The 26,393-nt window shown below is 38.1% G+C and overlaps 1 protein-coding gene across 1 annotated transcript in view; it reads left to right on the forward strand.

The window, feature by feature from the left end:
* Window positions 1-26,393, forward strand: part of LOC120424769 (uncharacterized) — a 426,898-nt gene that overhangs the window by 121,962 nt on the left and 278,543 nt on the right. Inside the window, exon 4 of the mRNA XM_052706009.1 lies at window positions 20,522-21,487. Within this exon, the coding sequence (XP_052561969.1) occupies window positions 20,522-21,487 (966 nt within the window). The remainder of the gene's footprint in view (window positions 1-20,521; window positions 21,488-26,393) is intronic.

The raw sequence follows: 26,393 nt of genomic DNA on the forward strand, positions 1-26,393 counted from the left end.
AGCTGATGATGAAGTATATCTACAACGGATAAGCTGCCTAGTGCAGCGCAGTTTTTTCGACGTCAACAGACAAAACAAATTGTGATCTAGTTGTAAGCTTTTCTATTTCTATCCTTTTCCTTAGCAAATTTCGAAGGTTTTTTTTTATATAATTTTTCCTTCTCTTGGCAAATCCATTGTTAGAATATCCAATTACATCAAAATGAACTATAGTACAAATCATAGTTGAAAGGTACTCCAAAACTCTATTAGGTTATAAAAATTACGATATTGTGAATTGATTATGTACTAATAAAAACTAATTGAAAATTGAAATTTCAAAGAAAAATATAGCTTGGTTTCTCAAAACTTTTAAATTGTTGGGACTCTAGACTCAAATCTAATTTCATAAACTATGTAGTTGTTTTTTTTTAACGAATTTCTCAGTTTTCAACAAAAATAAATCTCTTGAAAATCCTTTCATTGGTATATTACAATTTAATCAGTGTTGTTAAAATCTATGCAAAATTTGCTCATGTTAAACCTTTTTGACCTCTTAAGTCATTTTTTTGGAGGAGGTGGTTATTTTGAGCAACTTTTGTTCTACAAAATACTTTATTTCTCTTGTTTTATGTTTTTCTTGATTAATTTTTACTTGCATTTATCTTGTTTAGTTTATGTTTGTTTCCGATAGTATTTGACTTATTCTACTACCTCTTAGGCTTCATCCATAAAGTACGTCACGCTAAAATTAGTCAAAATTTACCCCCCCTCCCCCCCCTTTGTCACGCTTTTCCTATACTTATAACATGCAATGTCACACTTGCTCAAACCCCCCCTCCCCCCCTAGAGCGTGACATACTTTATGGATGACGCCTTAGTTATCATTACCCTTAGCCTTTCTACTTTTTTTCATGTTTTTAGAGTAATTTTTTATTTTTGGACCCCAGAAAAAATTACATTTTTTTAAACGTTGGCTAAGTCAAATTTTTAAGCGTTATTTTTTCCGATGTTTTTTAAGGGTCAAAAAGTGGTTTAAAAATGGATTTTTGGTGATTTTTCATATAGAAGTCCGCTTAGAGGCGGGATTGGATTGTAAAGGGTGAAAATTTCACCACATTTTTTTTGCCAGAGGCAGTATCGATTTTGGTCGATTTATTGATGTTTTTTAAGCAAAATCGTATGATTTTTTCTGATAACTTTATGAATGGTGGCAAATGTGACGAAACTGGAATTGACCGAGAAAAGTGACTATTACTCAAAAAAGGTGCTTATTTACAGAAATGTTTTTGATTGCAAATAAGATTTTACAAAACTAAAACGACCGAAAAATTACTTTTTAATGACAAAAATTGTCTTGGGCAATTTTTGTAATCTAAAGCATATCCAAAAATGTTTTTTTGCTCTTTTGTTTATTTTTTATTAATAAACAAATGGAAATGTAATTATTTTCTCTTGATTTCTCCTTACTTATACCAGCAACTTTTTTGAAGACACCAAATCGATCTGAAAATTCGTTCTCAAGAAACAGATATTCGAATATTTCAAAGCATTTTTGCATGACCTTGAGGTGTAGTCATTTCTGTGACATTCCTTTTTACAAAATTTTCAGATGCATTCGACTTTTTGTTTTCATCTGGCCGTTGCAAATAAAATTCATCCGAAAAAAATAGAGAGCAAAAGTTGAAATTATGTCAAAAAACTTTAAATTTTTTATGAAAATAGAAGACTTATCAACTTAAAACACTCTAGAATCATGTTTTCTTCATTGATAATCACATTAAGCTTGTTTAGACTCGTTTAAACATATGTGGTTTTATTTGAAATTTTTGTCTATAGGCTCTGGTCGAAGTCAAATTTCAAATTTCCTAATTTTTGTATGCCAAATATCATAAAATGCTTTAACATCAGAATTAATTATGTAAAAAAATCACAAAATTTTAATTAATTTCTTCAAAAAACGCTTTTTTTCCTAAACTCTATGCTCTTTTTTCCATCGGTGGTTCCAAAATTTAAAGTTTGTAAAAAGCCTAAAAGTTTCCCATTTGATTTAAAAAAAATCAACGTTTAGTTTGCAGTAGATTTTTCTACTTTTAAATTAAAATTCAATATATAGCATTGCTCCGCCTCCCGGAAAAAACAAAAAAATATTTGAATTGTCCTTAATATTTTATTATTTTTTTCTGGGATCACTTTACTTTCTTTTTTTTAATGCACAGTTCGTCACTTTTTAGTTTGACTTTGACCAACCAACGGGGTACAAACTAAAAAATTGTTAAACGAAAAAGTGACCAACCACCGGGGGTTGAGTGTAGAACAAAAGAGCACACCGGCATCGAAATGTAAACATTCAGTTTATCCCCTTAACACCTTATGTAAATGTCCATCGGAGTAAGCGGGTTACACTCAATGCTTACATTTGTTTATAGGACATAATAAAAAAAAGTCTAAACTTTTCATTATTAAATCTTGAAAGAAATAATTTTGAAATGTTTGATTTCCCACTGCAATTTTTTAAGAAAATATTAACTAAATTATATACATTTAATTATTTGTTATTTTTTCTGCTCAAACCAAACAAACCCTTAAATTTGAGTGTATGGCACCTCTGTCCGATTCCTGATAGCTTCATTAGAACCGCAAACCGAGTGTGTAAATAAAAATGACACCATTTAAGCGGAGGGCTAGCAAAACTCCGCATAGCTGTCAGATTGTGATGGGCTAATAAGCATAAGACCTACTTCCTTCCTGTGCATTTGTTCTGCTTTGCCGGCACCTTTCCATCCCACTAAAAAGGGTAAACCTCAACCTTCATTCATTCATTCAACACCTCTTGGTTCGTGCATTTAAAAATTTGCATAAATTTCCGGACCGGCGACAGCCGGCACACTTTTGGAATCTTGTTCCACTGCACATTTCTTTTTTTATTTTCACCCTTATTGTTGTTCCTGGTGGCTCAACAATTCAACATGTGATAATTATCATCAACCGAATAAATTATTTCCGCCCATTTGCAACACACTTCATTTTCCTCATATTTTCGTCCTCTCAAACATTTTTTCCCAAATTAATTCAACTTAAAAAAAACACGACAAAATAAAACATCACACGGGCTGATGCACTTCGTCCGATAAGGACGGCCCCCCTCGCTCACTCACTCTGTCTTTCTCTATTGCATCGAAAAAGGGGAGAAACAACAAAAGCAAAAGCAGAAAAAAATGTTATAATCCATTCATAAAAGGCGCAAAAGCTGCCACGGCAAAGTGTGAATGAATCGTCGACGACGACGAAAAGAGTGCGAAAAGCAGAATGCTCTTCAAATTGCAAATCGACGCTGTCGTGCTATCTTGCCGCACCCGCCATTTTGACGTTCCGAGAAAAACGCGTTTTAATGTTTGACCTTAAATAAACAAAAACTAGAGCACGCAATGTAAACAATAACAAACAAGATTTGATTGGCTGACCATTCTGTGCGTTGTCCCGAAGTTTGGTTGAAGTTGGTTGCCGGAGTCCCGATTTATAATTACAAATGTTTATGGTAGTCGGGCATGTACGTGTGTCAAACGCGTTCTGACTTGAAATCCCTTTGGCCAGTTATCGCACTTACATCAATTTTCAGGGAGTGACAAGATAGCACGACAGGATTGAAACTACTTTCATATGTAAAGTGACAAAAATGCTCGGAGTTTTTTCGGATTTCGTTAAATATCTCAGGATTGAAATCGAATTTTGGGGATCTGTGAAGGTCAAAAGGTGAGGCATTGTTAGCTGCACAAGATGGCGTTCTTAACTCAATTTGGCCCAAAATGCACGTGTGACAAGTTAGCACGACGGCAATGAAATGCACAGTTGAGTGAATGGAAAAAGAGAGAGAAAATAAAGGATGAGAGTGTGAATTATTGTGCATTCCGGGGGGAAATGGCAGATTGAATGCACTTCTTTTGTTTTAGTTTGTTTGCTTTTTTGTTTGGATTTTTTTTTTGTGAAGAAGATACCAATTGTTTGAAAGGCGGTTGTTTTGAGTGAAATTGTTTCTGTTTATTTGTTGTGTTATTTTGATTCTTTTGTCTTAAATTTTCAAATTTATGATTTTGTAATTTTAATTAATTGTTTAATATTTTTGTTCTATTTTTTATTTATTTTCAGTCTAATTTTCCCAATCATAAATAATAGAATGCTTCAAAATCCCACACATCTTTCCCCTCTCAATGGAAATCGAAATGCACTCTGAGCGTATTTTTCCAGCCAAGTACCCTTTTCCGGGAAAGCACAGCAAAGCTGAAAGAGAGAAAAAAGTGTAAAAACAAATTCCACAAATGCTTCGGAAGAGCTTGAAGTGCGCGCGTTTGTTCATTTCGTATCTGGGTCATTTGCATCTTCTCATCTCACCCTCGCAGAATGTTTGCACTCTGATTTGAGGAAGAGATCATCGGTGAGAATAGCGATGGTGATGATGATGATGGCATCCCGGCCAACTGTTGAACGGAGGGTGGCTAGAATGCCCCCAACTGTTGGATGCAGTGAGGACATGAGCAGCCCTTTAGTCGTGAATTTATTTTAAAATTGGTTGAGTACACGGAAAAAAGTATTTTGAAAATCGTGATTTTCATATCACGAAAACGGGAATTTCGCGATTTTCAAATTAAGAATTCATCGGGACTGGCAACACCAGCCAGCGACAGTCTACTGTTCGGAGCTCCTCAAACTTTTCGATTTTTTTCGCCGTAATTTACCGTGATTATCCGCGAGTTTGCTGCTCCAGCATGCATAGGGCCGGCCGTGGCCGTGGCAGTTCGAGTGCGGCCTCGAAAAACCCGCGAAGCTCATCTACCGGCAGAGTGCAGAAAGGTAAACACACCAACGCTGCATCGATGAATCGCTATTACACGTGTCATACCGTCCACGTGAGTCCCAAGTACAGACGAGACAATCGACCCGGGCATCCGGAAGCACTTCCGGCCAGCAGCAGTCCACCAGCACTACGACAACAACCACTTCCAACGTTCCCACCAGCAACGAATTTGAGATGCTGAGTGGAGAAGAAAACAACTCCGCCAGTGACAGCAGCAGTACTGGCGACGACGATGATGATGATGAACTTGCGCGCAAGCAAGGAAAGCAGAAAAAGTGTAACTCTCCGAAGGAACGACGTCCACCTCCAATTTTTGTTTTGGAAACGTTGGCAGACGATATTGACGAGTTGCTTGAGGGACTCCAATATTGTCTGAAAATAAGTAAAAATTCTGTGCAAGTTATTACGCACAATAAACAGAATTTCGACCTGGTGGTGAAGAAGATGAAGTTGCGAAACTTCAAATTCTTCACATTTGATCCTGCAGAGAAGGTCCCTGTGAAGATCGTCCTTCAGGGATATCCGGACCGCCCGATCTCCGACCTGGAAGAACACCTGTCGGGCATCAAGGTTAAGCCTCGAGAGGTTAAGGTGCTCTCGAAATCGACAACAGTGACAGGTACGTACACATTGTACCTCCTGTACTTCGATCGTGGGTCCGTCAAAATCCAGGACTTACGGCGGATCAAAGCACTGGACGGCTTCTTCGTGACGTGGCGATTCTACACGAAGAATCCGACCGACGCAGCGCAATGCCACCGCTGTCAAAAATTCGGACACGGTTCAAGAAACTGTAATCTTCCGCCCCGGTGCGTAAAGTGCGGTGAGACCCACTTCACCGAAAGGTGCAATCTTCCGCGGAAAGACCAGCTGGGGGAAAACGCCCAGCAGCACAAAGCGCGCGTCAAGTGCGCGAACTGTGGTGGAAACCACACGGCGAATTTCCGTGGCTGTGCCGCGCGGAAAAAGTACCTCGAGGAGCAGGACAAGAAGAAGAAAGCGCCAGCGTCCCGCCAACCTCCGAAGACTTCGAGCTCGAACGCTGCAGCAGCTGGCGGCGGAGCGGTTCCATCGACCAACCCAGCGTTCCCTCCCGGTTGGGGAGGTTCGTACGCTAGAGTAGCCGCTTCTGGGAGCGGTACTTCACCGGGACAAGCAGACGACCTCTTCACGCTTCCCGAGTTTTTCGCTCTTGCTGGAGAGATGCTCACGCGCTTTCGTGCCTGCCGGAACAAGGCAGAACAATTCCAAGCTCTTAGTGAACTGATGATGAAGTATATTTACAACGGATAAGCTGCCTAGTGCAGCGCAGTTTTTTCGACGTCAACAGACAAAACAAATTGTGATCTAGTTTTAAGCTTTTCTATTTCTATCCTTTTCCTTAGCAAATTTCGAAGGTTTTTTTTTTAAATAATTTTTCCTTCTCTTGGCAAATCCATTGTTAGAATATCCAATTACATCAAAATGAACTATAGTACAAATCATAGTTGAAAGGTACTCCAAAACTCTATTAGGTTATAAAAATTACGATATTGTGAATTGATTATTTACTAATAAAAACTAATTGAAATTGAATTAAACCAAGAATTTTCGAACTGTGATTTTTGGAGCCGTGAATAAAATTCATGGCCTGCCAGGACCGATTACACTCGTAATCGTGATTTAAGTTCATGATTTCAGAAAACGTGTGCACGTAGCCTTGAACAAAGTTCATGATTTTATGAATAAAAATTCATGATCACGATCAAAAAATTATTCACAGTTTGAAAAAACACGATTTTTATTCATGATGATGATGAATGAATAAAATTCATGAAATCGTGAATACTTTTTCATGAATTCGTGAATGAAATTCATGAATATTCGATTTTTTTAAAGCGTAAACAAAAATACAAAAGTACAAAAGCACTAAAAGCCTTGCTCAGTCTCTCCACGTACTTCAACCCTGTCCTTATTACAAGCTTCTAGTCGTCACCATCACTTATGATCCCGCTCATTATCCAATTACCACAAAAACCTATGAGCTTACTACTCGCGGGAACCCCTCAAGCTTGAACCCCGCCCCACCTTATTCAACCCCCTGGCACCGACTCTTGATTAGCTAGTGCGATTGACTACATAACCACACACTTTTGACGAGCAGCAGCAGCCAGATTACAGACCACTTCGCTCGCCACCGCCAAATTGGCCATGATTCCTGCGTGCAGAACCGTTTTATTACAATTGAAATGGATCTCCCCTAGGCCCCTTTCCTACTTTCCAAGGTTCGCAAATTTATGGCAACAATTTGCACCGCAGGGTACCTGTGTGCTTTCATTTTATGATCCGGTGGACCCCTGGCGGGCACCTTTGGCACCTCTTGGAAGTGATCGCATAAAAGTGCGAAGGATTCCTGGAACTCGGAACAAAAACACACTGAGCTCACGCTGGTTGCGCTGGGTGACCATTGTTCCGCTTTTTAAGTTGTAATGTTACCATAAATTATAGCTCAGCCTATGGAATTCTGTATTGGACAAAAAAAATACGGTTTTACGGTAGCGAATATGGGTGTTGTCCCTATCTTTGACACTGTTGTGGGACAACAAAGCGAAATGAAAACCATACGGTTTTCTCATCATATGAATCAGATCTCTGGGTCGACTCGATAATGGTGAATGGTGAATGATTTGTTCGTTAGTGAATAATCTTCGATGAGATTTGCTTTTTAAACATTGAAAAACAATTTTTAAGTTTTATTTGGAAAATCGATGCCTCTGTGCTCTCGTGTTCTTAGCTTGCTGGTTTTCCTATCTAGTTAGCATAAGAGAGCACAGAGACATCGAAACATCACTAATCTTAAAACATTAAAAAGTACAGTCCAGACTCGATTCCCCAAACTGCCGCTCTAATCGAGTCCGTCCCATATGTAAAAACAGCAAGCCGAGAAAAACGCATGTCAAATTGGTCCCGCCCATAAGGCTACGTGTTAGTATTTCTCGAAAAAGAGGATTTTCTCCGGTTTTCTTTTGAACCGAACTGCATCATTACCTCAAAATTGACGAAATTACATATGGGACGGACTAGCTTCGAGCGGCAGCAAAGTTTTTGGAAAAATTTCACTTTGGATGTTCGAATCATGATTTTTTGTTGTTGTCTTGTTTAAGGTTGATGAGCTCAAATATGACCTCAAATATTTTAAGGTGATTCAATTGTTAGAAGTGTGTTTTGCTCATTGTCACATAGCAAGCAATAATTTTTCAATTTATGAAATGTTGGCATAACTTGCAAATGGTATTCTTCCAAAGTTTTTTTTTGAAAAGGACCTATAAACTATTGTCTTTCATATGTTTATAGGACCTAATAAACTAGACTCTAGACTTGATGTAAAAATGAAAAAAAAAAACATTTTCGATTGCTAATTTAATTTTGCATTTAAAATTTAATTATGAAATTGGTTATGAACGCAATTTTTTTTTTGCATAATTATTTTTTTCAAAAATGTATAAAAAAAATCCCTTCAATACTTTTTTTAAAAATATATAAAATCTGATTTTTCCCCTGTACCCATTTTTTCTGAACAGTCCTAATAGGTCCTAATCATAACCTTTAACTTTGTCGAAACACTTAAACGATCAGAAAATTCGTTTCCAAAAGATCGAATATTCACATTGATCAGTTCGCAGCTTTTCAATGGAGCTAATCGCACTACATTCAAATATATAAAAAATACAAAGCGAAAATTCTCAAAAATTATGCGACATGGTACACAGTGAAAAAATCATGGTAATATTACATCTGGGAAGGGGTAGGTACATCTTTTATGTCAGAAAAAATTTGTAATTTTACCTCTGAATATGTGTGATTTTAACAATTGGGGCTAAATTACATCATTAAAGAGGTTTCAACTGTGTAGAGAATTCTACATGCTTTCTAGAGTGAATCGTTTCATATTTCCTTTTTCAATTCTTTACAGTCTTTTCTGAAGTATGAAATTTTCACATGCACAGAAAATAGAAGTTTTGAATGTTGCTAATTTGGTTAGTTAATTATTACCTCTTTTTTGAGTAATTTTACTTACAAAATGTTTTATAATGTGAACCTGATGGAAATTCACCAGTTCCTAATGTAATATTACTTTTTTTTGACACAAAATCTGTTTTTTCTGTGTGATAATACTTTTCAAGGCACAACAAATATGATACAAATAACCTAATTGTACTAGAAAAGATAAAAAATAAGATTTTGGGAAAACAAATAATGTCACGTTTTTTTCTGAGCATTAAAATTATTTTTTTTTCTATTTCTAGAAAATTGTGGATTTGAAGATTTTACTTGTTTTCAATACCGTCAACTGGGGCAAATTGGGACACATGAGGCGAATTGGGACAGCAGTTAAACCATGTACGAGCACAATATTTCGATTTTTTCTAGTTGGTTTCGGTTAGAACAGACTCAGACCAACAAAATGTGTACATCCATTTCCAATTTAAACCCATTAAATGCTCTTAACACTATTGTCCCTATTCAGACTGTAGTCCCGATTCACCTCAGATGACGGTACTATGTTTAGCAAAAATCTATTTTCTGGAGTCAACTTACACAGCAAGTAAATTAGTAATCCAGCTGCATGTAAAATGCCTGGGTGTAAAATAAATTTTGCATTATTTTATGAAATTCTATGTAATATTACACCCTGAAATATGTAGCTCATCAGTATAGGGGGTGGCATCGCTATTTTTAGACCACGTTTTCCACTTTATCGACTTCATTTTGCTGGGCGAGATAGGACGCCGTCTATTTTTAGATGATGACTCAGCACTTTTCCACTCTTGCACTTAAAAAAACCAGATGGCAGCACGATGTAACGCCACGTCCCTATGGAAAACCTACTTGACCGAAATGTCAAGCTCATATATGTGTTTATCCTTTCCATTCTTCATCGGTCTGATGGCCGAGCGGGCTAAGGCGCCAGTCCTTACTGTTGGTTTTGGGTTTGAATCCCGTCGGCTGCAATTTTTTTTGCGTTTAAAAAAATTGTACATGCAGTGTTATATGAAGTGTCTTTTTTGATGAAGGTGATGTGCATGCTTTTGCATGCGATTTTACCATCGGATTTTTTGCTGTGTAGGCCACACTTTGTTGCGACTTCAGAACCTTTCCAGGCAGGTTTCCATGCAAAAACCACCCTTTTTTGCAAATTATGAAATTTATATGCAGCAGTTTTTTAAGCATAACTTTCGATGTGTTTTACATAATTTTATGAATTTCAATAGGGACTTATGGGACCCAAAGACGAATCGAATGAGGCCAATACGGTCAGAATCGGTTCAGCCAGTGAAGAGATATTCCAGTGACATTGATTCGGTACACATGTCTACATACACAGCTAAAAAAGTAGTAATCCAACTACGTGTAAAAGGCCTGGGTGTAAAATAAATTTTGCATTATTTTATGAAATTCTGTGTAATATTACATTCTGAAATATGTAGCCCATCAGTATGGGAAACCAGCTTGACCGAAATGTCAAGCTCATATATGCGTTTATCCTTACAGCATTTCATCGGTCTGATGGCCGAGTGGGCTAAGGCGCCAGTCCTTACTGTTGGTGCTCGGTTTGAATCCCATCGGTTGCAACTTTTTTTTGTGTTTGCAAAAATTGTACATGCAGTGTGTAATATTAAGTGTTTATTTTGACGAAGGTGATGTGCATGCTTTTGCATGCGATTTTACCACTGGATTTTTTGCTGTGTACAGCCAAACACACAGACATTTGCTCAGCTGGTGATTCTGAGTCGATATGTACAAATGAAGGTAGGTCTAGGAGGTCTAATTAAAAAGTTCATTTTTCGAGTGATTTTATAGCCATTATATGAAAAACAGCAAACATATGAGCAATTCTGTACGAAATCAGCCGATTTTGACCAATTTGGTTAGAACTTTGTGGGGTCCTTCCCTATCACTAAAGAAGCCATTTTGCGTCATTGGTTCACCCATAAAAGTCTTCATACAATGTTGGCAGCTGTACCAGGATTTTTTTGATTGATTTGGTGTCTTCGGCAAAGTTGTCATTGAGCCATAAAGAAGTATATACAAGAATTCTGAGGCCGAGCTATGGTTTTTTTTTAAAAGTGATGGTTGTAAAAAAAATAAATCTTGTGTGTGTGTGTGTGTGTGGTCCAATCCAATACCCGCTAACCGGTAGCGAAATTATGGGAACGTATAATTTGTATCAGACTTTGTATATGCCGAATGCTGCAACTTATCTCAGTCCCGGGTATTAGGTGGTGATAGCCCTCGCGCTGCTTCCAACGACCCATTTCATAATGGCAGAGATCCTAGCGGCCCAATTCCGAGGTCGTTGGGCATTGTCCGGCCCCGCCTTAACATAGAAGCAAGCACCAGACGGATCCTTGATCTATCTCAAGACTCCCAATCCCTTCAGGCAAATTAGGGATCAGAGCGTATTTAATATGAGAAGAATACAACATGTTTTATAACCTTCAGATGGCCGACTGGTTAGAGTCCCAGACCATCAATCGAAAGATGTGAGTTCGAATCCCACCTGATTCTGATCCGTTTTTGTTCATATTCAAAGTTCCAATTCCTGATTCCAAATTTCAATGGTACCGACCGGGATTTGATCCCTGAAACTTCTGCTTGTGAGGCAGAAGCCGTAACCATTAAGCCACGGAGCCGGTTTTTGGTTGTAAAAAAAATAAATCTTGTACTTAAATGTTTTTACCTCATTTTTTAACCTCATTTTTTAAGTAAAATTGAATTTGCAATCGAAAAGAACTTTCAATTTTTTTGATTAAGTTCACCGTTTTCAAAATATAACCATTCAAAGTTAAATTTTATCCGATAAATACCGGTTTTTTTACTTTTTAAAATAGTGTCCTGAAAATATTGTTTTTTAAGTTCAGAAAATTTCCTACAATTTCTTCTAAGAAACATTGAAGATTGGACCCCTTGTTTGCAGAGATACAGCGGCTTAAAGAAAAAGAAACAGGAAAATTGAAGTTTTCTAAGTCTCACACAAAACAACCCTTCATTTTTTAATGTTGATATCTTAGCTAATGGTCCGATTTCCAATGCTAAAGTATGAAAAATTCGTGAAATTTTCCGATCTTTCCTAAAACACTACTAAAAAAAATCAAGACTAATATTTCAAAAGGGCGTAATATTGAATGTTTGTTAGTTTGATGCGGGTTTTTGTCCCCTAAACATATAAGACCGATTGTTAGCGAAGCTACACCAAAATGTCACTCTTTCAATTTTCAATGTGATTTTTTATATGAAAGATTTAATTTTTATTATGATTCAATAATTGCAATGTGCTTTAAATGCGTTTTCTTACGTCAAGAGCCAAAAATATTGACCAAATATGGTCTGCAAGCCATTGAATGGGAGAGGAGTTTTTTTTTCGTAAATCTGCTCCTCTCACGCAAAGAAATGGCTGACAAAAACTCAAATTTTAAACATTTCGTTAAGTTTGAGGAGCAAAAGCAAAAGCGAAAGGAGCCATTTGTGATAATGTATAGAAGAGCAAAAGTTTAAAAAAATCAAACTGGCAAAACTGTAGCGATTGTTGTAGTGAGCCTTTTAAAAGTTCAGTTTTACGATGTTGTCCCGTCACGCTACATTATCATTTCAGGAACTTGGAGTCTGGAAAAAACTTGGGACTTTTTTAAAGGAGCCGAAAAATCGGTCATAAAAAAATGAAAAATTAGAAAATACGGATTTCGGGAATTTGAACTTTTGTGAAAAAAGTTAATTGAAAAATCACAATTTTTCCCGTGTGCCTTTTTTTATGAATAGCCCTCATTAATACCTACAACTTTGCCGAAGACACCAAATCAATCAAAAAATTCCTTGAAAAGTTACAGATTTTCGAATATTTACGTACCATTTTTGTATAAACAGCTGCCAAAATTGTATCGAGACTTTTATGGGTGAACCAAAATGGCTTCTTTGGTGAATGGGAAGGCCCCACAAATTTTGAGCCAAATAAAAAAATATAGGTAAAATGCATTTCTGGGTTTGGTAAGAATAACTTACATAATAAAAGAAACAGTTTTTTGTACAAAAAAAAAAATACGCAAAATAACCTCCTTAACACGAATAAAAGTAATAGAAAAGTTTTATTTGATTTATTCAAGAAAATTAAATTGACAATCATTTAAAAAATGCACTTTTCTAAAGATCTAGAAAAGCATTTTTAAATTTTTTGTAACTTTTTTTTCTTGAATAAATTGTTTAATTGGACATAATATAATGATTTTATTATCTGAATTTTGCTGGGAATCCATTAAATTTGTTTGTTAATGCAACAAAGTAGTAGAAGACTTTTTAAAGAAATAGCTTTTTTTGGGTTTTATAGCCTTTCTTCAGCGAGGATGGAATTAGTTTTACTGAACAGTTCAAGACAGTGAATTAATTAATTTTCCAAAATCCCTACCACATGCCCGCCCCTAATTCAAACAACTGATCTGCATCATCCCCCTGTCATGTCTGTCGCAACCGCAATTTAACGCCAGGTTGTTCTATTTGTTCTACAAATACGGAACTCCCTGTCACGGATCCAATTTCCTCACTTTCCATCTCTCTGATCTGGTATAGTCTTGGCGGTGAATCGATTTCACAAGACCTTACGCAACAAAGTTGACACCCTCTTGCTTTCGTCACACCACTGATTGAAAGTGAAAATCTGTCCCTTAATCGAAGGAGCGACTCAAATGCCCATAATTCAATGTTAAACAGAGGGAACGACCTTTTTTTCCTGAGTGGGGGCTCGCCACTTCCAGTCCCGGAACCTGAACCCAAATACGGAAACCAGCTTGATTCCTGTGGACTTTATAAGGGGAAAAGGTAAATATTTACCCAAGACCCGTGAAACTGTTTTTGAGTAATTTCGGGTGGCGGTTGGAACAAAAACAACATCAACCGCGCGCAGAGTACAAGAACAGAAGCCAGTAAAGTATCGACTTTCTGCGGTTCAAAAACCACTTCAGGATAAAAGTACCCTCAAAGTGTGCAGGAAATGCACTGATGGATGCACAGTGAAAAATAGACCTCTTTTGTGATGTAGCCCTTATTTTGTTGTTAAAAATAATACAATCACACATAAAATAAGGTAAAATTACATATTTTCTGGGGTGCAATGCAAATATTTTTACTGTGACGACAGTAAAGCCAAACAAAGCAAAGATTCTTTCAGTCAGTGTTCGGTGGTTGACTGGAAACCAGATGGATGAGAGAAAGTGGAATTTGAGTAATTTTCCGGAGGGATTCGTTACAGAGGCTGTGATGTATACTTGCATTGCATTGCATTGAACTCAACTGAAACGGGGAAGAAATGTGTGTTGTAAGTGAAGCACGTGCTCTCTTCGAATGGCTTGAAATTGCTTTCATCAGCGAACAGACGAATGCAGTTCAACAACCAATTGCATTTTGGAGGAGTTGCATGCATGTTTTGAGAGGATCTCTTGGTCTCGGTTGACAGATGGAAGTGGTTTGTTTTTTTTCCTCGATGATTAATGTTTTGATTTCAATACGTTTTTTCATGTTTTTCAAAATTTTGTAACAAACTTTTATTTTTGCTTGTATTTGAAAGCGACAAACATCCTTCAAAGTTTCGTTTCGAAAAGATGTGACGAAAAATCATGGCTTGCTTCCATGATGAAGAGAAAATGTTGACATCAGGTGGGCAATTTTGACAGAAATACAATCCAAGTAACAATTGAGTAAGGGAGCGTTCTTTTATTACGTAACGCAGAAGGGGGGGGGGAGGGGGTCGAAGGCCGTGTTACGCTCCATACAAAATTTTTAAAATTTGTATGGAAATTTTGTTACGAGGGGAGGGGGTCTAAAAATCCGATAAAAAGAACAAAACACATCGATAGATGAAATAATATTGAGAAAGCAAAGATCGACAACCAGAGAGTCGACTGTTTATGGAATCCGCGGAAAGAGGACAACGACTGGCGGTTTGTTTTGAAAATTTTCCAAAACACAACCTATACTGTTAATTCGGCTGACCTCCATCCCCAGGTGGCCTTGAGACGCATCAAAGTAGGCGTCTCATCCCATATGGCACCACAGGGTCGTAAAAGGAATCCCCTAGCCATAAAATTCTCACTCTATCAAAGCATGCCCGTAGTGCTGGTATCGGGCTAATCGTAAGGGCCAACGAAAATTATGTATCGCCTGCTTGGATGACTTTTTCGCGGGTCATGATACTGTAATTTTTAGTTTTTTTTTTCACACTATTGGAAGCGATACATGACAGAGGGGTAAAGAATTTAATTCTCATTGGGGACCAAAAAGCCGGCTGAACTTTAGAAGGAAGGGAGCAGAAACAGAAACAAAACATTATGAAATTCAATTAAGTTAAATTTTTATCGCCTTCGTTCGATCTTGGCAAGGCCTAACCCTTGGTTTCTTCTATGCATCTTTTTTTATTTTGCTCGAAAATCTCCCATTTCATTTTTATTTTTGAGTTAAATTATGGCAAGTGAGCTGTCATCGCGCCGTAAAAGTCACATTTTGACTGACCAAAGGTTGTCAAACGCCTCTGCGAACGCTGCGACGGTCAAGTTCCGATGTGGGCAGATGTTCGTTCGTTTTACGGTGGCCCCCCCGATCTGACGCCGATGTCCGGCGTGTTGTCATCGGGGTTGTTTGCAAAACAGCTTCTGAACCGGTGGCGGCGGCCGCTGTATTCTGAAGGAAACTGTGGGAAAAAATGGACCGCACACCATCTACACAAGGGTATTTGCAAGTCAGATGCTGGTGCGTCTGGTTTTGGGGTTTGATGGTTGTTTGATGATGTTCTGGTTCTTCCGGCGGTCAAATTGCGGAAATTATGGTAGGTTTTTGAGACGGAATGACGTGGACATATTTGGTGTTTTGACTTCAAAAATGTCAAGAAACTTTGTTTCGATCCATTATTCAATCTATCATTAATAAATGAAAGAAAGGAAACAATTGTTTCCTTACCAAACACTGAGTTAAGTTGGCACTTGTTTTCCAAAGAGTTAATAATTATCATCTAAATTTATACCAACAAAAGTGAGATAAAACATGGCAAAAGATCAATTCTCTACCAAAATCGGATATGGTTTTTATTTGATTTTTTTTTATTTGGCTTAAACTTTGTGGGGGCCTTACATACACTGAAATAAAAAAAAAGTACAAAATGACTGTATTCTAGGAATTTTGCCTCATATCCTTATTTAGTAATGCGAAAACCCCAATTCCAAAAGAAGCCATTTTGCGTCATTGGTTCACCCAATTTGTAACTTTTGAAGAAAATTTCTGATCAATTCTGTCTCTTCGGCAAAGTTGTAGGTATTGATGAAGACTATTCAGAAAAAAAGGCACACGTAAATTTTTTTTTCGATTTTTAATTAACTTTTTTCTCAAAAACTAAATTTCACAAAATCCGCATTTTTTTATATTTTAAATTTTTAATGTGTTTTAGGGCACAAAAACTCGCAACTTTTGAGCCATAGAGAACTATGGTAAACAATGTTGCCGCTGAGTTATGGTTTTTGTGAAAAAAAAAAAATGATTGTAGGAAACTATAATTAATTTTCATAGAAAAATTTTGTTTGACCTAATTGTTTTTTATTTAATGCGTTCTTTTATTACGTAGCGCAGTTGGGGGGATGGGGGGTCGAAGGCCATGTTACGCTCCTTACAAAAAAAAAGAAATTTGTATGGAAATTCTGTTACGAGGGGGGGAGGGGGTCCAAAAATCTTTTTTTTTTGCGTTACGTAATAAAAGAACGTTTCCTTTACAGATTGTTTGATAAAGTGCCTCGTTTGCAAGTTATAGATTTCGAATATTTACTTACCATTTTTATATGGACAGCTGCAAAAATTGTATTGAGACTTGTATGTAAGGGACTATCCATAAACCACGTGGACACTTTTTTGGGAATCTCAACCCCCCCCCCCCCCCCTTCGTGGACAATTGTCCATACAAAAAAAATCTTTTTTGTATGGAGCGTGGACAATCGCTTACCCCCCCCCCCCCTAAAGTGTCCACGTGGTTTATGGATGGTCCCTAACCAATGACGCAAAATGGCTTTTTGCGTCATTGGAGTTTGAGTCAAATAAAAAATACCAAAAATAACGATTTCGTCGAGAATTGCTTTTAAGTGCAGCCAAAAATTCGGTTGAACAAGCTAAATCAGAGCAGACACGTGATATTTGTACACAAAAAAATATGTTATTTTATCTGATAATTCCTGTAAACAAATATTTTACCATGTTTTATGATTTTAATTTCTAAATAAATACCATATCTTCAAAAACTAAGATAAAACATAATTTACAAAATGTTTAGAAGTTTGCAATCTTCTACAAAGTTGTTTCTTGTCTTATTTTGCACATTTTGATGAGTAAATGACACATGGAACACGTCATTTGATAAGACATTGACTGTTAGTATAAAGTTTCCAATAAATAATAAAGGAATTTAAAATAAAAAAAAATATAGATATCTCAGAATTTTCCCGATGAAACATTTAACTCTTAGAAGCATTGGAAAGCTGAGAAAATTTCCTATAAGACACATTTGAAAGTAGCGATGACTATTTTTTCCTGAAAAGTTTGTTCTAGAAAACACGCCGTGATTAGAGAGGTTTTTTGTGTGGACACTTTTCCATAAGGTTTATGGACAGCCTATAGCAATTCACAGATATCCGGGAATGGGGGTACATTTAAGGGTGCACAGCAACGAAGGAAGTTGTTGTCTTCTTATTCCAAAATTGTCAAATGCACCGTTAAGTATGCTATTCGCGAGGTAGAGTGATCAGATTATTGATCCTTGATTCGTTATCTCTTTAAAAATGTTGAATACCTATTCAACGAATAGTTGTCATCATATTTACTGAACTTAAATATTTCATAAATAGCACTAAAACTGCAATTCCAAATGATAGGATAGTCAGATATTTACCAAATTCAATAAAAAAAAGTATAAACAAAAAGTGTCGGTAACGAAATTCGATCCAGACACCTTTGAAATATCGAATCTTTACTGTATTGGTCACCAGGGTTCGATGAACATTTGATGGTAATTTACCAATAAAAGCCCACACATTGGGATGAACTGTTTCAATGAACGAATAAAGACAATCGTCTGTTGGTTTACGTGCGTAAGATTTTTACTCTTGCGAATGTCATTATGCTATCATTTGAATCCGCGATATGTTTACGCAAGCCCGTCTACACAACTCTAATGTTTCAACTGCAATCGACCTGCCAAGTCGGGTGTAAAAATATGCATTCAAATCAACGCCGGCATGCGCCTTCCCCCGGCGAGATATTGCTCGTAACAAAAATCACTGCCTCTCCGTCTAATGCGAATTGTTTGTAACAAACTGCTGGAAATTGAGAAGAACGATCGAACGAACCGCCGCCGCCAAGGAACAAAAGTGCAACATCTGGTTTTCATATTTGCAATATTTTTGTGCCCGCTCTCTCTGTGTCGGTTTTGTGGTCATTTTTGAGCTGGTTGGGTGTGCGTTTCAGACTCGACGACGACCAATGGTATGACAGCCAGCGGGGAGGCCAGAGTTTCCCAGCGGGATTCAATTACCTGGAGAGGAAATTCAGCCAACGAGGAACAAACGATTCCCCGCCGGCAAAAGTCAGCCTGTGCGAGCGGCCGAACATTAGATTCGATTTAACGGGCTAATGCATTCCCCAGATGGGGAACTCGCGTTAAACTTAAGGAGACATGCATGCGATATGACTTTGTGAAAGATGCAGCTCAGCTCAGTTTGTTGCAATGTGAATACTTTGTGTAGAAAATGAGAAAAATAAAATTAAACTACATTCTAAACCAAGAAGCAATAAAAAAAATTGATCATTCTATGTTTCAAAATTAAAATGACTCATATGTTACGATTAGTCTCTCCTAAAACACACATTAATGGTCCCTTCCAAGACGCCTAGATTTATTGCATCAGTCGCTGTCCAATAATCATGACACATCGTTACACATAATAAAATTCAATAAAATCATCCATCTAGTTTTTTTTTCTTTCCTCCAAAAAACTTCTCCAAACCTTTCTCCCCTCTGCTGCTTTCTAGAGATGATGATAAAGACTAATGCTTGTCACTTTGGCCCCGGTTATGGGCTCCTGGACAACCAGGAAATTCCAAACCCCCATCGTTGTCGTCGCCACCAAAAAACATTTCAACAACAAGATTGAAATATTCTCTCGGCTATACCAATCAATTTGTCTAGTTTTTATGGTTTCTAGATCTTAAGAAGACCCACCACAGCAGCAGCAAACTAAACCTCTAAACCTTAATCCAGTAGCACTGTCGGGCTCCGACGAGAAAAGGGCCATAAATCTCCATTGGCCGATCGTCGCCATCCATTACGATCGATTATAGCGGTGGCTAAGGGTTAGAAAGTTTCTTAGTCGGTTTGCCTAAGAGAAGATGCATTCTAACGCGGGCATTATCAATGAGTTCCAACATTTAAGACCATAAATTACACAAAACGAGCACGTTCCCAGCTCTGATAAATCGCTGACGGCCGACAGAGGGCATTAATGTTCTGCGGGTTGCATACTAATCGGCTTACAGTTCTTACAAAAAAATGCTCTTTGTTGAAGTTTGATTGACCGAAAAGCGTGCGAGCGGGCAAACGAAATGCAGATTTGGCCTGCAATCTGATGGCGTTTTGCACGTACCAGAGGGTCATCAAAAATTTTATGGGGTAATTAAATAAATGCAGCGCAAAAAAAGTCGATAAGGCGGTCACCGTGAAAAGTTACCACTTCTGGGGTGTCTTTTTTTTTTGGTTGAGAACGACCGTCTTTTGTCCTTTTTGGTGTAATTATTTTGACGCCATAAAAAAACGCGGAACTGGGAACTTATTTTGTCAGCATGAATCAGTTGGTTGTATCACAAAAGCGCACACGCGCAAACATTTTGACACAATTACAAAAATGTAAACAGTGCGCGCAAACTGTCAAAATTCTAACCTCGAAACCGAGAAGGCGTAAAGTAGAGAACCAGGAGCTTATTAGAGAATAAGCTACAAGTCCTCTAGCGTAAAGCTAAGAATATGATTAATATCATACGCAGACGCAGAACTTCGAACTTCGCGCCAGTTCGATTTCGCCAAAATCGGTCAGTCCGACAATCTTTCGGGGTTGCTTTGTTCGATGGTCGATGACAGCAAGACTATGTTGACAGGCACAAAGTTCTACTTCTTGTTCGTAGCTCCGATATAAAAATTCACCAAAAACCAAGATAAATGCAAATAAAAATACTAAAAATGAAACAAGAAAAACATAAAACACGAAAAATAATGTCTTTCATACATCACAATTTGCTCAAAATGACCTCCTGATCACGTAAAAAAATCGAAACAAATTGGTCAGTAGAGGGTTAACATCTTGCAATCTGATATTAATATTTATTTGCCAATTTTGACAGGTATGGTGGTTTAGCCCCCAGTCAACTTAATTCGAATTCTGAAACGGAATTAAATTTGAATCCTATACGAAATCCGTTTCAAACGCATCAACCGATTTCATGTTCGTATTCACATTATTGTCAGGTCTTCAAACTTTGTAGCTAGTCACAAATATTTTTATAGTAATTTATTTATTTTTAAATTTTATTTCATTTCATTCGATCCTAACCATAATTTTGTCATCTTCCCTCTCTTTCCACAAGTCCGACGAATCCGTCAAGCAGCAGCTCCTTCCGGCGTCCGGCCGCCGTCCCCAGCAGATCGCATCCTCAACCGCCGCCGCCAACGCCTCCAAGCTCGAACAGCGTCTACTCGCCGGTTACGATCCGAACCTCAACAACCAATCTTCCAACACCGCCGACGAGAGCAGCGAGGAGTTCGCCCCCAATGGCAGCGGTGGCCTCAAGCGGGACCGACTCCAGCAGCAGCTGATCCAAAAGTCCAAGCTAAAGTCTTCCAATTTAAAGAGTACAACCTACACCAGGAACACCGAGAATGACAAGCTAACGAGACACCTGAACAATGTGACGTTCGCCTTCGACGAACCTCAGCGCCCGCAGGGCGGTCACAAGGTTGAGGTTAGGTCCGGGGAGCTGATCCGGTTGGACGATGAAGGGGACGGCAACGGTAACTACGATGTGTTGCAGCCACCGCAGGATGCGGTGCCTTCCAAACCACCGGAACTCTCCCAAGACGTCATCCTGCAGATCGTCGAAAAGACCGACGAAAACAGCAACGTCCACCTGAGGGTGCCCCAGCAGCAACAACCAGACATCGTTAAAAGCAGCACCGAAAGCATCCCGTACATCGACGCCGAGCAGTCGCAGATCCTGAAGAACCTCAACCGCGACCCGAACAAGGTGCGCAACTTTCACGATGCTCGAATCATAACGCTAACGCCAAAGAATGTCGGATCGCAAGCGACCCGGGCCGGCCCGTCCAGTCCGGAGCTGCGCCAGCTGGTACAGGCCAAGAAAGAGCCGGAACCGGAAGTGGCTGCTGCGTCCGCCCAGCTCGCCCAGTTCAGTCACAGCTTTCACATCTTGACGGGGGTTGCGGGCTGTGACCGGGTCTGCCAGCAGTGTCATCTGGTGCTGAGTCTGGACGTGGCGCTGCGATGTGCCATCTGCGAGTTCACCTGTCACCAGCGGTGCGTCGTGCTGCAACAGGTGAGTCCGGAAACGAACGTTGTCGTTTTTGTTGTCGAAATCGTGACCTAACCCAACAGTAACGCTCATGATGACCAAAAAGGGGGGTTTGTGTCGTGGGAAAAACGTAATGCCTGCAGCTTCGCTGCAAATCCGAAAGGGTGCGGGTCAGTTTCGTGAGAGTGCGTTACGCTCTCTCACCATCTTGAAATTCTCTCCCTCTCTTCGAAAGAATAGAAAGACTCTCCAAACAGTAAACAAAGTTGGCATGCAACACGTGCTCGAGCGGGATTTCAAAGGCACTGTTGCCGCCGTCGTCGCCATCATCACAGATATTTTTTTTTTTTAAGAGAATCGAACTTTCGTAGTGAGAGTTCGCGCGCGATAAGATAACGATCTTCGATGAGGGACTGCTTAATCGTGCTTTAATTGGATTGCTCAATAAGGTTCAATTTATAATGCATTCGTGGGAAGTGGGTTCGCATTGAGATTTATGGGAAGCTGAATGAGAGTGAAGTTTTTGTGTGTTTTGATTTTCTGTTCTTAGGACAGAGTGCTGCGCAAAATCAAACTTTTTTCAGTAAAATCGCTGTTTCTCGCCAATAGTTCATTTTAGGTTTACATTGATTAGTATGTACAATTGTCTGGGGAACACGATGGTGATAAAATAAAATAAATAAAAAATATAGAATTGCTCAAAACTGAATTTTAAAACTTAAAACGTCAAAATATAATATTAGGGGGCGTTTAAGGGTTTAAAATTTTATTTTTATCGAATTCCTTGGACAATTTTCTATAAAATACAACCTGTTGAAAGTCTTTTGCTTAAATAGTTGCACTTTATGATCAAAAGAAAAAAAAAAGTTTTTTAGAAAGTCGTAAAAAAAGAGGGCGGTGCCACAAATAGAGGGATGGTCCAATCAGCCCCAAAATTGGGATTTCTAATGACATGGAATGACCCATATTTTGCTTTTTTGAACATTGTTGATACGACACTTAAGTTGCTGAATTATGGCCATGCAAAGATTTAAAAACAGGAAAATTGACGTTTTCTTAGTCTCACTCAATTTCTAATGTCGATATCTCAGCAACTAATGGTCAAATTTTCAATTTTAAAATATGAAACAGTCGTGAAATTTTCCGATCTTTTCGAAAACAATATTTTGATTTTTTTAAATCAAGAATAACATTTCAAAAGGGCGTAATATTGAATGTTTGGCCCTTTTGAAATGTTAGTCTCGATTTAAAAAATAAAAATATTTTTTTTCGAAAAGATTCGAAAATTTCACGAATGTTTCATATTTAAACATTTAAAATCGGACCATTAGTTGCTGAGATATATATATATATATGATACATATATATGTCGACAATAGAAAATGGTGTTGTTTGGGTGAGACTTAGAAAACGTCCATTTTCCTGTTTTTAATTCTATGACTTGAAAACGGTGCACTTTATCAAAATTTCACTTGAGTACTTTTTGATTGCAAATTTGATTTTACATCGAAAAAATGGCTTTTTTGGGCATACCGAAAGCACAAAAAAAAAGAATCAGCCGGATTAAAAAATACAAAAATTAAAATTAAAAAAAAGACCGATTATGTAGAGAATTGCTCAAAAGCGTTAAACATATCGAAAAATGTAGTTGAAAATTTTTTGCGACCATTATTTCGATTTTTTGAAAAAATATTATTCATTCAAAAATTCATAACTCGGTCAAAGATTTTTTGCAAATTCTGGAAATTTTTGAAAAGTTGGCTTTGGATGTCCCCTAAAACATATCAGAAAATAAAAAAAAATAAAAATAGATTTTTTTGCAGGTCAAGTTTTATTGACAAAAAGTGAAATTGAAAATCACCAAAAAAATTTACCGTGTATCATTTTTTTTCACTGTTATCCTTATCCATACCTACAACTTTGCCCAAGACACCAAATCGATCAAAAAAATCCTTCAAAAGATACAGCTTTTTGAATTTTCTTGTATCATTTTAGCATGGCCAGCTGTCAAATTTGTATGGAAAATTATATGGACAAACTATTGATGCAAAATGGCTTTTTTGGGCATACCGAAGGCACAAAAAAAAAGAATCAGCCGGATTAAAAAATACAAAAATTAAAATTAAAAAAAAGACCGATTATGTAGAGAATTGCTCAAAAGCGTTAAACATATCGTAATTAATGTTTCATTTTAAAATGTCTTTTTATATTCAGAACAATTAAATAATACAACCAAGATTTCAAAACAATTTTAAAATAATATTTTTTTTTTTCGAAATAAGGAAATCTGGAAAGGTGACGGAACCGTTAACATTTTTTTTAAATGAATGATTTTTGGAAACAGTAGCTAAAGAAATGTTTTTTAATATATTAATTGATTAATAAATTTTATGATGTTTAGAATAAATGAGTGAAAGTAAACTTAAATTACTGTTGGGAAGATAATTTGGTTAATGTTTCAAAAACAAAAAGTCAATAAATAAATTTTAACGTGCTCAATTTAGTTGATTTTTCAATGATTTATTTATACTTTAAATTTGTTCATTTGTTATTTTGCTGCTTTTTTTTAAACATTTTCCCACTCAATTGTTTGTTTCTGGCTTTCTCTCACATTTAAATTCGTTTTATTTCCTCTCCCCATATTAACACTCATGTTTCCTCTTTTTTCCACAATTCTTCACATCGAATTCTCTCAAGTGAAGTTCGAAGTTTCCCATCGGCCCGCGCCAAAGAACCGATCTTTCTCTGCACTGCTGCAACTAGACGAAACAGAAAAGAGCAAACCTCGGCGTAGGAAGTGGAATTTGTACTTTTTAGCGGCTCTCCATTAGTTCGAGCCCTGTCTTGGGCTATTTTGGACGGGGAAGTAGCAATCAATCCCGTTTGATGGATTCCGATTCCTCCGAAGCGCCCCAGGGAATGACTTGCAAAAGAGCGGGCGGGAAAAAAGGGTCAAGATAACACTTGAATTTTTTTGGGCGAAGTAGTTGGATGTTTGCATTACGGATTTTTCCACCTCCTACATTAGTGCGCGCGCTATCTTGATCAGTTACGATCTTTTGGGAACCGACAAAAAACTTTCTTTCAAAACCGAAAAAAGTGCATTCCTTTACAGTACCATCACGCGGTGCAGTTTCCCTTTGGAAGAGAAGTGCAAGCGTAGCGAAATGAAACAAAGCTAAAAAAAAGACAGAAATCACAAACATAAATGGCAATTATCTGCTCTTACTCTTTAAACTTTGAAAGTCGCAATCGTATCCGCTGAAGATAAACTCGGAATAAGGGCTCCCTCTCTGAAGAGATACGTTTCCCCCTTGAAACGAATTGCACACCGACCACCGATCGTCGAAACGTCAAAAACAGGGTGGCGACTCATTTTCGATGTTTGAAGATGGCTAACACCATCTATTTTAGAATTTGGGACACTCATGCCTTTAAAATTGTTTAAAATTTCAAGACGATTAAGTTTAAATTTGCTACAACACTATAAGATTTAATAAATCAATCAAGCAAGTTGACACCCTGTCCTGTAAACAACACTATGGAATTGCATGAAGAACTGGAACGACGACGACGACGTCGCAGTACTCCCCAGTTTCATGAATGACTTTCGAGACGTTGGGTGTTTATTTCATCAAGTTTACGATCGGAACCTCCCCTCCGTAACCTACTCCAACTCCTCCTCGAATCGGGTCGAGGGGTCTCCCACACCTACCTTAACGTTTTTTGCAATCCCTACCTCTAAGAAGCGCCCCAAGATTGTGTTTCATTCATCGAAGTGGTTCGCTCCGTCTTTATCTGCTCGTAGAACCAGATTTGCCTTCTCCGTAAGGAAACTGGTATTGGACGCGGGCGCGCACAAAACGCGCCAAAGGTGTAGTTGTCAATGCGCGCGGCCTTAATGGGTTTCCCACACCCGCACTCTCTATCTCTCTGGGGATAGCTGGGAAATGATGACCGTTGGGAGATCAGATAAGACTGGAAAACCACGCGAGAATCGTAACCATTCAATTATGAGCGCTGAAACGCAATTTCAGTACGTTTGAACGACGTTACGTCATTTGTGGATGACACATTTTGACAGAATTGACATTGACAGAACTTACCTTACCCCTAAATTAAGCTCTGGAAGCTTCAAAACAAATTATTAGCAGTGATGTTGAGATGGGATCTTCCGTTAGACGTTACGTCGATTGTGGATGACCCACTGTGACAGAACTGACACATTTTACATTGACAGATCACCCTACAGTACTTACCCCTCACTCGAACTCTGGAACTCTCGAAACGGATCCGGGTTCAACCTTTGCTTAGCTGTATCTTGAAGTCCGTACTAGAGGTGAGCACATTTTCAACCCTCCATAAATTAGCCAAATTCCCTTCGAAGAGACAATCCCCCCTGCCCAAATTTTGACAAATTTGGATCGACCGGGCTCTCCATCACCGGACGCCTCTGCACTTTCCGAAAAATTAAAATCAACAAACACAAAAAAGCCGGCAACAAAAACGTATAAACAAACATTTCTTCCTCGCGCGCGTAGATTTATTTTCATTCACACCGATTTCAGTCCCCCCACCCCTCCCCCTTCACCCCCTTCCATTAACGAAAGCATTCTTCCGGAGACCCACCGAGTTCGGGCGGGTTGTAATTTACTCTTCGCAAACACACATTAACGTGTAAAAGTGTAAGGGTTTACCCACACAGCCATAAATCAACCTACACTTCGTTCCAAACTCAACCAAGAACTGGTTCCGAAGTCGTCTATTTCTATACAAAACACTCGCGCGTTCCTCAGTCTCTCAGGACAAAAAAAGGCTTGATGCACTTTTTGTTTTGTTTGTTATTACAGCAAGTTCCAATATTGACTGTCCGGTTTGTTTAAAGTTGATCACTCCTACTCCTCCAGACCCCTCGGATCGGACGCCGGAA

This window comes from Culex pipiens, chromosome 1, assembly GCF_016801865.2.
Source record: "Culex pipiens pallens isolate TS chromosome 1, TS_CPP_V2, whole genome shotgun sequence".
Taxonomy (NCBI): domain Eukaryota; kingdom Metazoa; phylum Arthropoda; class Insecta; order Diptera; family Culicidae; genus Culex; species Culex pipiens.